The 13,273-nt window shown below is 36.7% G+C and overlaps 1 protein-coding gene across 2 annotated transcripts in view; it reads left to right on the forward strand.

The window, feature by feature from the left end:
• csmd1a (CUB and Sushi multiple domains 1a) overlaps positions 1 to 13,273 on the forward strand; it is a 500,785-nt gene that overhangs the window by 324,668 nt on the left and 162,844 nt on the right. For both annotated transcript variants that reach the window (XM_051125525.1, XM_051125526.1), the window contains exons 6-9: positions 5,549 to 5,661; positions 7,175 to 7,252; positions 12,605 to 12,686; positions 13,073 to 13,197. In XM_051125525.1, coding sequence (XP_050981482.1) covers positions 5,549 to 5,661; positions 7,175 to 7,252; positions 12,605 to 12,686; positions 13,073 to 13,197 — 398 coding nt within the window. The remainder of the gene's footprint in view (positions 1 to 5,548; positions 5,662 to 7,174; positions 7,253 to 12,604; positions 12,687 to 13,072; positions 13,198 to 13,273) is intronic.

The following is a 13,273-nucleotide window of genomic DNA, read 5'->3' on the forward strand; positions in this document are numbered from 1 at the left end:
ACAGTATCTCACAAAAGTGAGTATATTTTAGTATGTCTTCTGAAGGGACAATACTATAGAAATGAAACTTGGATATATGTTAGAGTAGTCAATGTGCAGCTTGTATAGCAGTGTATATTTACTGTCCCCTGAAAATAACTCAACATACAGTCATTATTGTCAAAACAGCTGGCAACAAGAGCTTGCAAGGGTCGATCAACAAAGTTGAGTACTCGTTCTGTGCGTCAGGTGCAGATCCTGGCTTCAAAAAACAGATGCATGAGTGCTGCCAGCATTGCTTTAGAGGTTGCAAAAGTAGAAGGTCTGCTTGTCAGTACTCAGACTATATGCTGCACACTGCAACAAGTCGGTTTGCATTGGCGTCATCCGAGAAGGAAGCCTCTTCTGAAGCTGGCTTACAAGAAAGCCCACAAACAGTTTGCTGAAGACAACCTGTCCAAGAGCTTGAATTACTGGAATCATGCCCTAAGGTCTGATGAGACTAAGATAAACTTGTTTGGCTCAGATGGTGTCCAGCATGTGTGGTGATGCCCTGGTGAGGAGTACCAAGAAAATTGTGTTTCTCCTACAGTCAGGCATGGTGGTGGTAGCATCATGGTCTGGGGCTGCATGAGTGCTGCTGGTACTGCGGTTCATTGAAGGAAACATGGATTCCATTATTTACTGTACATTTCTGAAGCAGAACATGATGCCTTCCCTTCAGAAACTGGGCCCCACAGCAGTTTTCCAACAGGATAATGACCCCAAACACACCACTAAGATGACAATTGCCTTGCTGAGGAAGGTGCAGGTGAAGGTGATCTGACCTGAAGAAAGTGGAGAAGCACCATGTGTCTAACATCCAGAAGCTCCATGATGTCATTACAGAGCATTTGAAGAGGATCCCAGCAACAACCTGCGCAGCTCTGGTGAATTCCATGCCCAAAATGATTAAGGCAGTGCTGGATAACAATGGTGCTAACACAAAATATTGACACTTTGGGCACAGTTTTGACAAGTTCACTTAGGGTGTACTCACTTTTGTTGCCAGCTGTTACTGGCTGTATGTTGATTTATTTTTAGGGGACAGTAAATATACAATGCTATACAAGCTGCACATTGACTACTCTAAAATATATCCAAGTTTTATTTCTATAGTATTGTCCCTTGAGAAGATATACTAAAATGATTGCTAAAATGTGAGGGGCTAGGCTATGCAGAGACATTGCTTGCTCTGATAGATTATTCACAGAAAATGGCATGGACCTTCAGGCCTTGTTCATGAAGACCATTTGTAATGAATGTGTCCAGTTCCTCCAGATACTCAAAGGTGAATAAAAAAACATCTCTTGCTTCATCCGATTCTCCCCCCAGGTAGTCTTTGACTGCATTCTGTTGATTTTTACTATCCATCTGGGGAAAGGCAGGCCATTTCACCTCCCCACAGAATAACTCACAGTGACTCTGTGTCCAGGAATGTCCCTTGCATGTGGTTCTCCAAGTAAATAGTGATGAGTCATTTTCTTTACTGGTGAAACTGCAGCAGGCCCCTCATCACAGGAGAACTGCCCTGCATCAGGCTTTGATTAAAAAACTGTAGAATGCTGTAAAACTTTGACAAACATTATGTGATCTTTCCATTAATACAGAAGAATACAAAGATAATTTTTGACAGATACACAGTTATCCAGCAAAATGTAGTTAAATGATGCGGTTGCTCAACCGAGCTACTGTGCATGGGTACTGTGATCAGTGTACATCATTAAATATGTCATATGTTTGTGAGTGTTTTGTGTGTCTGAGTGGTTGAGATTAGTGTTGTGTGTGTGTGTGTGTGTGTGTGTACTTGTTTTTGCTACATTGTGGGGACCAAATGTCCCCACAAGGATAGTAAAACCTGAAATTTTTGACATTGTGGGGACCGGCTTGTGGTCCCCATGGGTACAAAAGCTTATAAATCATACAGAATGAGATTTTTTGAGAAAGTGAACATGCAGAAAGTTTTCTGTAAGGGTTAGGTTTAGGGGTAGGGTTAGGGTAAGGGGACAGAAAATACAGTGTGGACAGTATACAAACCATTGCGCCTATGGAGAGTCCCCACAAAGATAATAAACCAGACGTGTGTGTGTGTGTGTGTGTGTGTGTGTGTGTGTTTGGGCAGGGTATTAAAAAATTGCACACTGATTCAGCATTCATTTTACTGAATCATCTGATATCTGTCTGTCTATCTATCTAAACATGTATATATTATGTATTTGTATACACACACACACACACACACACACACACATATATATATATATATATATAAAAAAAAAACATGCCTTTGTAGTTCAAAATATATAAGTTACTAAGTGTGCTGAACTGTTATTTATGCACACAAACAACACACACATTGTTATTTTTATTTTTTTTTTTTACTTACCGACACAGTAAACAACTACTTCTTTTTAGCGGTTTGCAAACAACAGTACTATCTTCTTATCGATGCTTCTTCCTGTTTCAAAATGAATGAGAATGTCACATATTTGGACATGGGCATGGCTTTTAACGTCACATTCCTCCTCGCTTCATCTGATGCCTTTTAATATGAGTCCGTTTTGTCTGATGCATAATTGTACAAAACCTGACACCTGACGTCATTTTTCCTGAGACCTGAAGCCTTTCAGTCTGAGGCACGATGCCGTTCTGTCCAGTGACTGAAGCCTTTTAGTCTGAGGCATGACACCTTTTCATTTTATGACTGACGTCTGAGGATGTCCTAAAATGTACACCGTACACTTGAGAATACTATCTCAGCAGCCGTTTATGAGCACTGTTTATTCATATTAAACATTTAAGATAAACGTTTTCAGTTTTACGGTGTACACTACAGACTCCGTGCTCACAGCACAAACACAAATAATTTTTATATATATTTATTTATATTTATGTTTTTATTGCATGGCGATCTGGGATTTCGGAGTTAAACAGAAGTCTCTATGCTCCTTTTCCTTACGTTTGTTTTGCTGGAGAAATTATTCCAACTTGATAATTGGCCCAACGTGAAATACCCTGACATCTACAACTATTTGTGTCCTTAAACGCTCATTTTTTTGGGATCAACAGCTTATAAAAATGTAGTTCTGTTTTTTTTTTTTTTTTAAGCTTGTTTACTGTACACCTCATCACATAGCAGCTTTTAGACATCGTTCAGTTTTTTTGTTATAAGTTAGAAATTACAAGGAGGCAGCTTCCTGCAATACAGAGTCAATGGAGAACGTTGGATTGTTGGGCCCCCGTGGCTTAAATGCGCTCTGTCTCTATTCCTTAGCAGTAACCATAGCAACAGTGACCAAAGTAATATCAAAGATGGCGACGTCCATCATATTTGCATGTTCATTCATCAAACCTTCATAAAACGACAGCAGCTTTTATATTTGGGTGAAGAGCGGAGCATTTGAGTCGCGCACAGAACACAAAACTGACGGGAGCGTCTCCGGAGGAGACTGAATATGAAAACTTTCAGATGACACACAGCTCATTTCTCCATCACTGTAACCGAAACCACACATGAAAGCACGCAATACATGGTAGACGCGCATTTGTGCAGCAGAGCGGCTCTCTTTCGCACTGAATAACAGACAGCTAGTTGTCCAGTCTTGTTCCATTCACACAGCACGTGTGTTCCGCATACGGGGTTGTGAATTATGAAAATTTACGGGTGTGAATTATAGAAAGCGGTTGTCACACCCATAATTATCCGTATTGTGTATGAACGTAACCGTATTAAGGACTCAGATAAAGGACTTACAGCTGTATTCTGCTGCTGTGTGAACGTGGCCTCAGTCAATCTCTCCCAGTACTCTACTAAATACAATACACAGCTTTTAATACAGTACTGCAGTAATACTATAAGCTTTCAATGAAGCACATCAACATTCCTTCATTACTAGTTCTAACTAGTTCTAGTTCTATCCGCAACGGATTCAAATTCATTTGAATTCATGTTGCAGCTACTTATCACCAGCTGTCTAAAGGGTACCATCAAAATAATCAAACTGATATTACAATAAAAATAGTTCAAAGCAAATGTGTCATATTACACAATCATCTAATCTGATATTTGATCTTATGGTTGTTTAAAAAAATATTATTGTTATTATTATTACTCATAAGTGCTCTTTGTCTGCTTTAAGTATTGGGAACTGTATTTGTATTACCTAACATTAACATGTATTAATATTAATACATAGTGTAATAAATGTATTGTTCATTGTTTATTCATGTTAGTTAATACATTAACTAATGTTAACACATGACACTAAGCTATGCTATGCATTTAACTCATTTCATTTATTTCATTTCTATTTATTTATTTATTTGACCAATTGCAGGACAGTATGTACTTTAAGACTTTATATTTGTTTATATTTGTCTATGCATAAATATATATATATATATATATATATATATTTAACTCGTTTAGCAGCTATAATGTTAAAATTGTTCTGTGACCAGCTTAAAAAATGAAATGCAGCAGAAGCATTGTTAAAATGTGCAATGTGGATAGAAATACAATTCATTTTAACAGTGACTTGTCTTGGATTTGCTATTTTCTCAGTCTAAATTAATTTTCAAATGGGAATTGGGTTTTGGGTTTTCCAAAAATGTTGTTAATTGATAGTTACCCCCTTACAGTAATGGCTGCCTGGAGGGCAAATCGACCCTTTGCTCCACTGGCCACCAGTCATTTTTACGAGGTTTGCATTAAGTAGTAATGTAGTAAAACACTGATCTTAAAAGGCTAAATTTAGTACATACCTTAATGATGATACATACTTTGCAGAAGGCAAGTGAATGAATATAAACACAATGTACAAAGTTTCAGATTAAGTGTTTTCCCATAGAAAACCTTTGTAAAGAAAACACTGTTTAGTGCATAGTGTTCATATTCTGGGCTCATCTGCTTGCTTATGTAAAGGATGCATCATCAATAAGGTGTGTACTGAATTTGAACTTTTAATATCACAGTTTTAATACATTAAAGCAGGTTAAGTGTTTTTCACGTTAAGTGTTTTAGAATGTGCCAGAGTTTTTAGTGATTGAAATATTGCGGTGTGTGTTTTATACTGATTGCAAATGGCCAAAACTTGCATTTTGTTCACATATCTTTGTTTTATTCTTTTGAGAGGTGGTCTAAATATTTGTGGATTGGAAGATGGAAAATTGACAGACTTGTGCCACAGTTCTATGGATGTTTTGCTCTCCAGGCCAGTTACGTGACTGAAAACTATGAATTAGTACTCCAATACGACATAAAGGGTGAAGTTCGGGAAGTTAAGAGTAAGAATAGGGTACGATAAGTATAGAGAGTGTTTAAATAAATTTGACATTTTTATGTGAAACAATGTCTATGTTCCTTTAATCAAATGAAAGTTTTTTTTTTTTTGTGCCACCCATATTTGCAAAACTGTTCTTATTTTTTTCCATGTAAGTTTATAATGGAACACAGTTCTCAGCTAATTGTGCAGTTGATTTTAACCTGCTTTTCGTTTTATGAATTGAAAATCTTGTTTTTCATTTTCAGGCTGACTGGAATGAATTTGCCATCCCCTGTCATCAGTAGCAAGAATTGGCTGCGGCTTCACTTCACGTCTGACAGCAACCATCGGAGGAAAGGATTTAGTGCCCAGTATCAAGGTAAGGGGTCAGTGTGTGTAGGACACTGGAGGAGAGGAGTGCTCATCATTGGCAGATGTGGGACAGTTGGCAGTGAAAGACAGCACATCCCTTGGCGTGTTCTGCTGTAGCTAAAAATGACATCCTGGCTTGTCTAAGTGACTCAATGAGCAGACACATTGCTGGAATGATGATTACAGCATCCCACTGAACGCCCCCCCCCCCACCCCCTGTTTAAATTGGGAAATCAGTCACGACAGTAGTGAGGGAATTCATGTTTCTAACGTGAATAACGCAAGATGAGGCGCTTCTAAATCATTTTCATGATATGCGTTTATGATCGTGTTTTCTATTTGCATAATAAGCGAGGGATGCCGTGAATCTCAGGGGAAGCTCAGGGGATTTGTTGAATTTGTTACATTTTAGAGTGCTGGCTATAAATGCACTTTCTTTTTATATGACAAAAATATATGCACAGTTGAAGTATTGCAATTTATGTAGACTACAAATTATGTGCATGATTACAATGTATTGAAAAAGGCCACAGCCTTGGTGCATGGATAGGTGAGAACGGGGGACGGTTGTAACGCTGTCAGTTTAACCACTTAGAAATTATATGCATAGATAAAATCACTTGAGCACGTCTTCCTAAGGTGACAGCAAATCTCTCTCTCTGTTGGTCTTTTTTTTTTAACTGTGTAAACCAAATGGATAAAAAATTTAGATCAGATATATACATTTTAAATTTAGGCCTTAAATTTTATTTGTTTTTTCTTGTCATGTGTGTTTATACAGTACAGTAACAGATTTATGAAATGTTTGGTAGAAAATTGTACTATTTATTTCTTAAAATTGACATTTTAGACTTCGATTACAGATGGCTGAAACAAAATATGCTACATATTGTACATGAGAGTATTATGATTATTAATTAATTATTATTGTTATTTTTTTAATTCTGTGATGAAGACATAGTAAGGGTGTTTTTTTTCCTGAAATAATAATAATAATTTCTCAGAACTTTTTTTTTTTTGCCTCATTGCTTTATTGTGTATATCATATTTATTAAAATAAAAACACCTTGCAATTGTATTAAAGCCCACTGATGAGGCAGATGCCATACACAGATAAAATTCTGCAAGGTGAATTTATTTCATGATTCCTGGGTCATAATTGGCATCCTACATGACATAATTACAGGACTGAATTCAGAAATGCTTTGAAATCTAAATCCATGCTCCAGATGATGCAAATATTGGTAGGGTATCCAATAATCGCAAACCAGAATTAAAGTTGTGTCTCGGATAACATGGCATGCACATAATTTGAGATCTGTCATACTGTTATATTTATTAAAATACCTTTGCCCATTAGGGCGGTCTTATTTTGATGGCCCACGCAAGACTGATTTATAGAGGATTGCTCATATTCAATGAGGTGTTGGTACTCTTGGGCACTCGACAGGCTTTGCTAACTGTATAAATGGATTGTGATTTCCACTTCCACACACTTCACCTCTACCCTCTCCCAACAGTGAAGAAGGCCATTGAGCTGAAATCCAGAGGGGTGAAAATGCTTCCGAGCAAGGATACAAGTCACAAAAATGCAGTCTGTAAGTACACTTATAACACAGTCCCCCACTTAAATCTAAGCAAACATAAAACAAGAGAACAAGTCAGTTCGTCAGTTCAAGTAGAAAAGACCTAATATGCTTCTTTCACTGCAGGCCATGAGGTCTAGACAAGATAAAATAACTGAGGTAAAATGCGTAAAGTTCTCACTGCTTTTTAGTATGTAACTAATAATTTAGCTCATGCGAGAGCATGGTATAAATTCTACCCAGGCTCATTTGAAATACGTGCCTCTACCTATATTTCTGCAAAAAAGTACCTACTGTATACAAGTATGAATCCAGTTGAATTGAACACTAGAGGCAGTAAAACTCAAGCAATAAGTATGATTTGCAGGCCCAAAGTTTCAATTAAGAAAGCCTAATTTTCAAACAATTCCTTGCACAATATTGTTATTACTTTAAAACAACTTTGAACTTGCATAGAAATAAATTGAAATACACGGTTACATCAACGAATGCATTTTTATATTACTTTTGGTTTCATTAAAGGAGAAGTCCACTTCCAAAACAAAGATTCACATATAATGTGCTCACCCCCTTGTCATCCAAGATGTTCATGTCTTTCTTTCTTCAGTCGTAAACAAATTATGTTTTTTGAGGAAAACATTTCAGCATTTTTCTTCATATAATGGACTGATATGGTGCCCCGATTTTGAGCTTCCAAAATGCAGTTTAAATGCAGCTTCACACAATCCCAAATGCAATTGTAAATGATCCCAGCCGAAGAAGAAGGGTCTCATCTAGCAAAACGATCGGTTATTTTCATTTAAAAAACAATACAATTTAAATTAAACGTTTTATTCTCTAACGCTCGTCTTGCCTTGCTCTCATTGAACTCTGTGTATTCTGGCTCAAGACAGTTAGGGTATGTCGAAAAACTCCAATCGTATTTTCTCCCTTAACTTCAAAAATCATTTCAAAGTCATCCTACATCACTGCAGAAGTACCAGCCCAGTCTTTGCAAAGTGAACATCATTTGAAGCCGCATTAAACTGCATTTTGGAAGTTCAAAATCGGGGCACCATAGCAGTCCATTATATGGAGAAAAATGCTGAAATGTTTTCTTTAAAAAACGTAAAAAAGAATGACATAAACATCATGGATGACAAGGGGGTGAGTACAAGGGGGTGAATACGTAGGGAATGTTATTTTCCCTAGAATAGAGCTTTAACGTTTTAGCCACACTCCCTAGACATTTGATTTCTTAACCTCTGCAATACATACCTGAAGCAACTGAATAAAAATGCTGCAATACGTAGCTTAACCAACATAATAAAACATGGCCACTGTCACATATATTTAAAAGCGTGTTTTAATGCCGCTGGACATTTCGCATTGAAACTGCTGCGAAATGTGCAAGAAGGTAGGCAATATCGGTGTTGCAGAAATGCCGCCACAACGGTGTGTTTTCAATGAGCCTGGGTTGCATGAATCTTGTATCATAGTCTTTGTCACAATACAGTGTAATTTTGTTTGTTTATTTGTTTTATTTACTAATGTCTTTATTATATACTGTATTATGTTAATATCACTTAATACTTTTACACAAACCAGCAGATTGAAATTCAAATTCTGATTTAATGAGTTACAGTCCAGCCAATTATAAAATATGAATTAGGAATACTTGGCTTCTTATTGGTAATCACTGAATTACACTTTGAGATATATGTGTATGATAGTCCCAAACTCTGTAATTCTCCCCTTTCTTAGATAACTGCATTAATTTCATATTGATTTCATAAAATTGTATGGAACAAAAGCACAAAAGTGCCTCTAATAAAAATATAATCTGTGTATTATTAATTTATAAACTCAAGATCAATGAAATAAAGCTGTACTGCTCTATTCTCTTCAGCACACAGTCAGTCACTATTGTGGCCTTGCTTGTTTTCATTATGAGTTTAATAAAGATGCCCTTGATGATATTCATAATAGGATGGAGGAAGCGACGCAACGTTATGCTGTATGGATGATTTCGCCCGTTCTGCGCTTCACTGAACAAGTTCCGTGGCAATTAACATTACAAAAGCTGCTGACTCTATGAAGTACACCACTTCAATTGAGCTTCTGTAAAATTTACAGTGTGTGCATGATGACAATAGCTTGTTTATAGACACTCAATCAGTCCTTACATGCAACATGAGAGAGGTTGCCTAGGGTTTTCATGACAAACAGCTCAGTTCACTTACAGCAAATGAAGAGATTGTCATTTTACTGAAACAAACCACACAGTTTCACCGCACATGCAAGCAATGTAACATTTATAGTGTACAGTAAGTGCATTTTACACATCTAGTCTTGCTTTTATGTAGCTAGACTACAATCAGTATATTGTATACATTCTAGTCCACTTTGACATGATGAATTAACCACAGTTTGTTTTGTTACTTATATGGACTGGTTTATCTAAAACAGATGATAACAATAACATGTCATGGGAAATTTCAGTGATTAGTCTGATAAGTGTTTAAAAATTGCTGAGAAAACTAATCTCGTCCAAATGCGAATGTCTGTGATTGCCGACAATATATATTTTTTCCACAGCATGTTTTCTTGTGTGTTTTGGCCAATGTGTACTGCCGTAGACACTCTTGCTGTGCATTCTTTATATGTTTACCTCCCAGCAAAATAAAAAAAAAAAAAAAAAAAACAATCAAATCAAGAGCCAGATCACGTAAACTGTTAAGATTGGCTATTGTAATATCAGCATCTGTTAAGATTACTCACAATCATTCCCGCACTAAATTACATAAAGTTTTAATTACATATATCTAATAAATGTTAAACATGGTCTATTAACATGGAAAATTAAACATGGTTTTACTAACAAATAAAAATAAAATAAAGTAAAATAAGTAAAATAACCACAAATTAACCATGGTTTTGCTAGCCATAGCTTAACCATGGTATTTATAGTAAAACTGTGGTTATACTGATGGTAATCAATCTGAATGACTATATGCAATACATGCATACAGAGCATATGATCTCTGCAACCCCCAGATGTACAAAACAGACCCTCCCACCTCTGTAATAAACACAGAGATGTTAGTCCAGTCTAGATTGGTACATGAAAAGCACAGATGTCGGGTGATAAGAATCTAAACTCAAGCGTAGTTCAGAAAACTAGTCCCGCCCGAATAGCGCTTAAAAGAGCATTATTGTTAAAAAAAAAAAAAAAAAAAAAAAAAAAAAAAAAGACTATATTTCTTTATGAAGAAAATGAATGTGATTTTCACTCTTTGGTAGCTAAATCTGGCAGATGTTAGTGAAATGGCTTACAGCACCTTTAAGGACAGCTCTTAGATCCTTGATTGGACTGTAAGTATACTTGGCATTTATGTATTAAACGTTTACTTGTGCGTTATAAGAAAGTCTTTGACACATATTGAGGTGATTGCAGGGCACTGTAGGAGGAAAATAAATGTCCAAGAAAAAGATCAGAAAAAACAGACACCCGCTTTGATCAGACAGAATAACTTTAGAGACTGATATCAACAATCAGGGGGAGATGACATTTGAAGACCACATCAAAAAGAAGGACATGACAGGTGATCAAAAAGCCTCACTCCACAAGTGAAAACCTTGGGCTTCTCACACACACGCACAAACACACCACTCTCAAATGCATTGACCTTGCCTTGTGATCCGAGTGTTTTTGTGTCGGCCAGGACCGATGACTTTACATAAAGTGGTTTGTGTGGGTTTTAATTAATCTTGTGTCACCTATATCAAGTTAAACTCATATAGACCTACTTTTTCTTTTTCTTTTTTACTCTGAGCATAAAGTCTGGTGCAGCTTTAGATAGGACCATTTAGATAGGAAGATCTAAAACCAAAGTTTATTTATTTATTTATTTTTAATCTATTTATTTATTTTCCTTTCACTGCCAGCCAATCAGCTTGTGTGTGTAATATGCATCAGATGATTACTAAATGAACTGTGGACATGCTAACTGAGGCTGAGACTAAGATCAAGCAGACCTTTTAATTATAAAATGCCTTTACCAATACAATTACACTACTGAAACACTTAATATTAAGTAACAGTTTCAAGTCTTATTAATGTTATATTTACTAACCTAAAGAATGCACAGTCATAAAGTTCAATTCAAGATGTTAACTTTGTTCTTGCATAAAATCACTGATTAAAACCATTCTGTTGCCAATTTATAGCTATTTGTAAGATAATAGTTTGGTGTGCCACCCTTTAAAACATCCATTCTATTTAATTTATTGATGTTACATCATAAATTGAAGGACATATCTTTATTTAGCATGGTCTATTTTAAACTAAACACATTTAGTTCTGGTTAGGATGTTATGTAGCTTTGCTAGACATAGTGCCATAACCAATTACACCAATATTCCAGTTTAGAAATACAAATGAAGCAGATGGCATATAATAATAAAAAAGATGATATATAATAATAACGAATATAATATATGATCATAAAAATAGAGTAAATAGAGTCAAACATACGGCCCATTTAGAACATGAAAAAAAAAATGTGTGCATGTAAAGATGGTCAGTGCTGCACCTGAAGTGAAGTCATCCATGAACTCACCTAATGTGATTTTGGCCAGTAATTGAACTCAGAGGGATGTCAGAAAGTGAGGCTGTGTGAACACAAACTCACTGTGGCTTAGGAGGAACAAGAGAGTGGGGAGGGGAGAAACGTGGGACATGCTTTGACCTTTCTTTGCTTTTTATGGGAAATAGCCTTGAGCTTACCATCACTAAATCCCCTGTCATCTCTACAGGAATAGATATTCTACCTGTGAATGCAATCTTTACTGGCATTCTGATGAACACTGTATGCTCTGAGCTGTGTTGAAAGGGAACATTGCATTGCTTTGCTTCTTAATAGGCTCTTTGGCAGGGTCTATCTATCTATCTATCTATCTATCTATCTATCTATCTACCTATCTACCTATCTATCTATCAATATTTCATTGAGACATACTGCCATAATTTAATGATAAATAAGCATATTTCATCCACGTTTTATAATTTTCATTTCATTGCAAGGCATTACACAAAATGAGAAGGAAATTCTTGTGATTAATGTATTTAATTGTCACATGAATAAAAATGGACCTTAAAAAAATGGTTTTATTTGCTTTAAACATAATACAGTTTTCTATTTGTTTTGTTTGATCTTTGGGTGAAACTTAAAACAACATACAGGTATGAGTGTTTTCATAGTTATAAGGGTTCAGTAATGAAGCAATGGTGAGGCACCAGTCAGCTGTCACACATAATATGTCTCATTTATTTTCTAATCCTTTTTTCTTTCTCTCTCTCTTGCATGCCCTGCTTTCATACAGTAAGCCAAGGTGGGATGGCTGCAGACATTTGTCCAGATCCAGGGATTCCTGAAAATGGGAAAAGAATTGGCTCCAGCTTCCAGTATGTCCTCTTTTTGTTCTCTTATCTGCTGCGCTTGTCCTTTTTGACTGCATGACACAGCTTTAATCAGGCCTGGGCCTGCTGTTTGACATGTCCATCTGAACTCCCATACCGATAGGCCATTACCACCAGGACCTTTGGTCACTGCTACTAAGTGGGTTTCTAATGCCCTTAGAGAAAGAACCAAGGGCCATTACATGTTCTGCATTTAATGTAATACGAAGTGGGTGATTCTGAAAATAGAAGAGACAAGCGGTTTATAGACATTTGACAGAAACTGCTTTCATCTAACAAAAGAAGGATGCGTCAGAGACATAGAGGGTCCGGGGCTGATGGTGTGACTCATGTAGCTGGTCGATCGCTGACGGTCATTTCAACTTCGGCAGGGTTGGAGCCAGTATCCAGTTTTCCTGCGACGACAGCTACGTACTGCAGGGATCAAAGAGCATCACTTGCCAGAGAGTGACTGAGACCCTGGCGGCCTGGAGTGACCACAGGCCTATCTGTCGGAGTAAGTGCAAATATGGCTCTCTTTTCCCCTGCTCAGACACTTTCTGTAGGGACGTTGTCAGATCGTGTTAAGTGAG

This window comes from Labeo rohita, chromosome 13, assembly GCF_022985175.1.
Source record: "Labeo rohita strain BAU-BD-2019 chromosome 13, IGBB_LRoh.1.0, whole genome shotgun sequence".
In the NCBI taxonomy this organism is placed as follows: domain Eukaryota; kingdom Metazoa; phylum Chordata; class Actinopteri; order Cypriniformes; family Cyprinidae; genus Labeo; species Labeo rohita.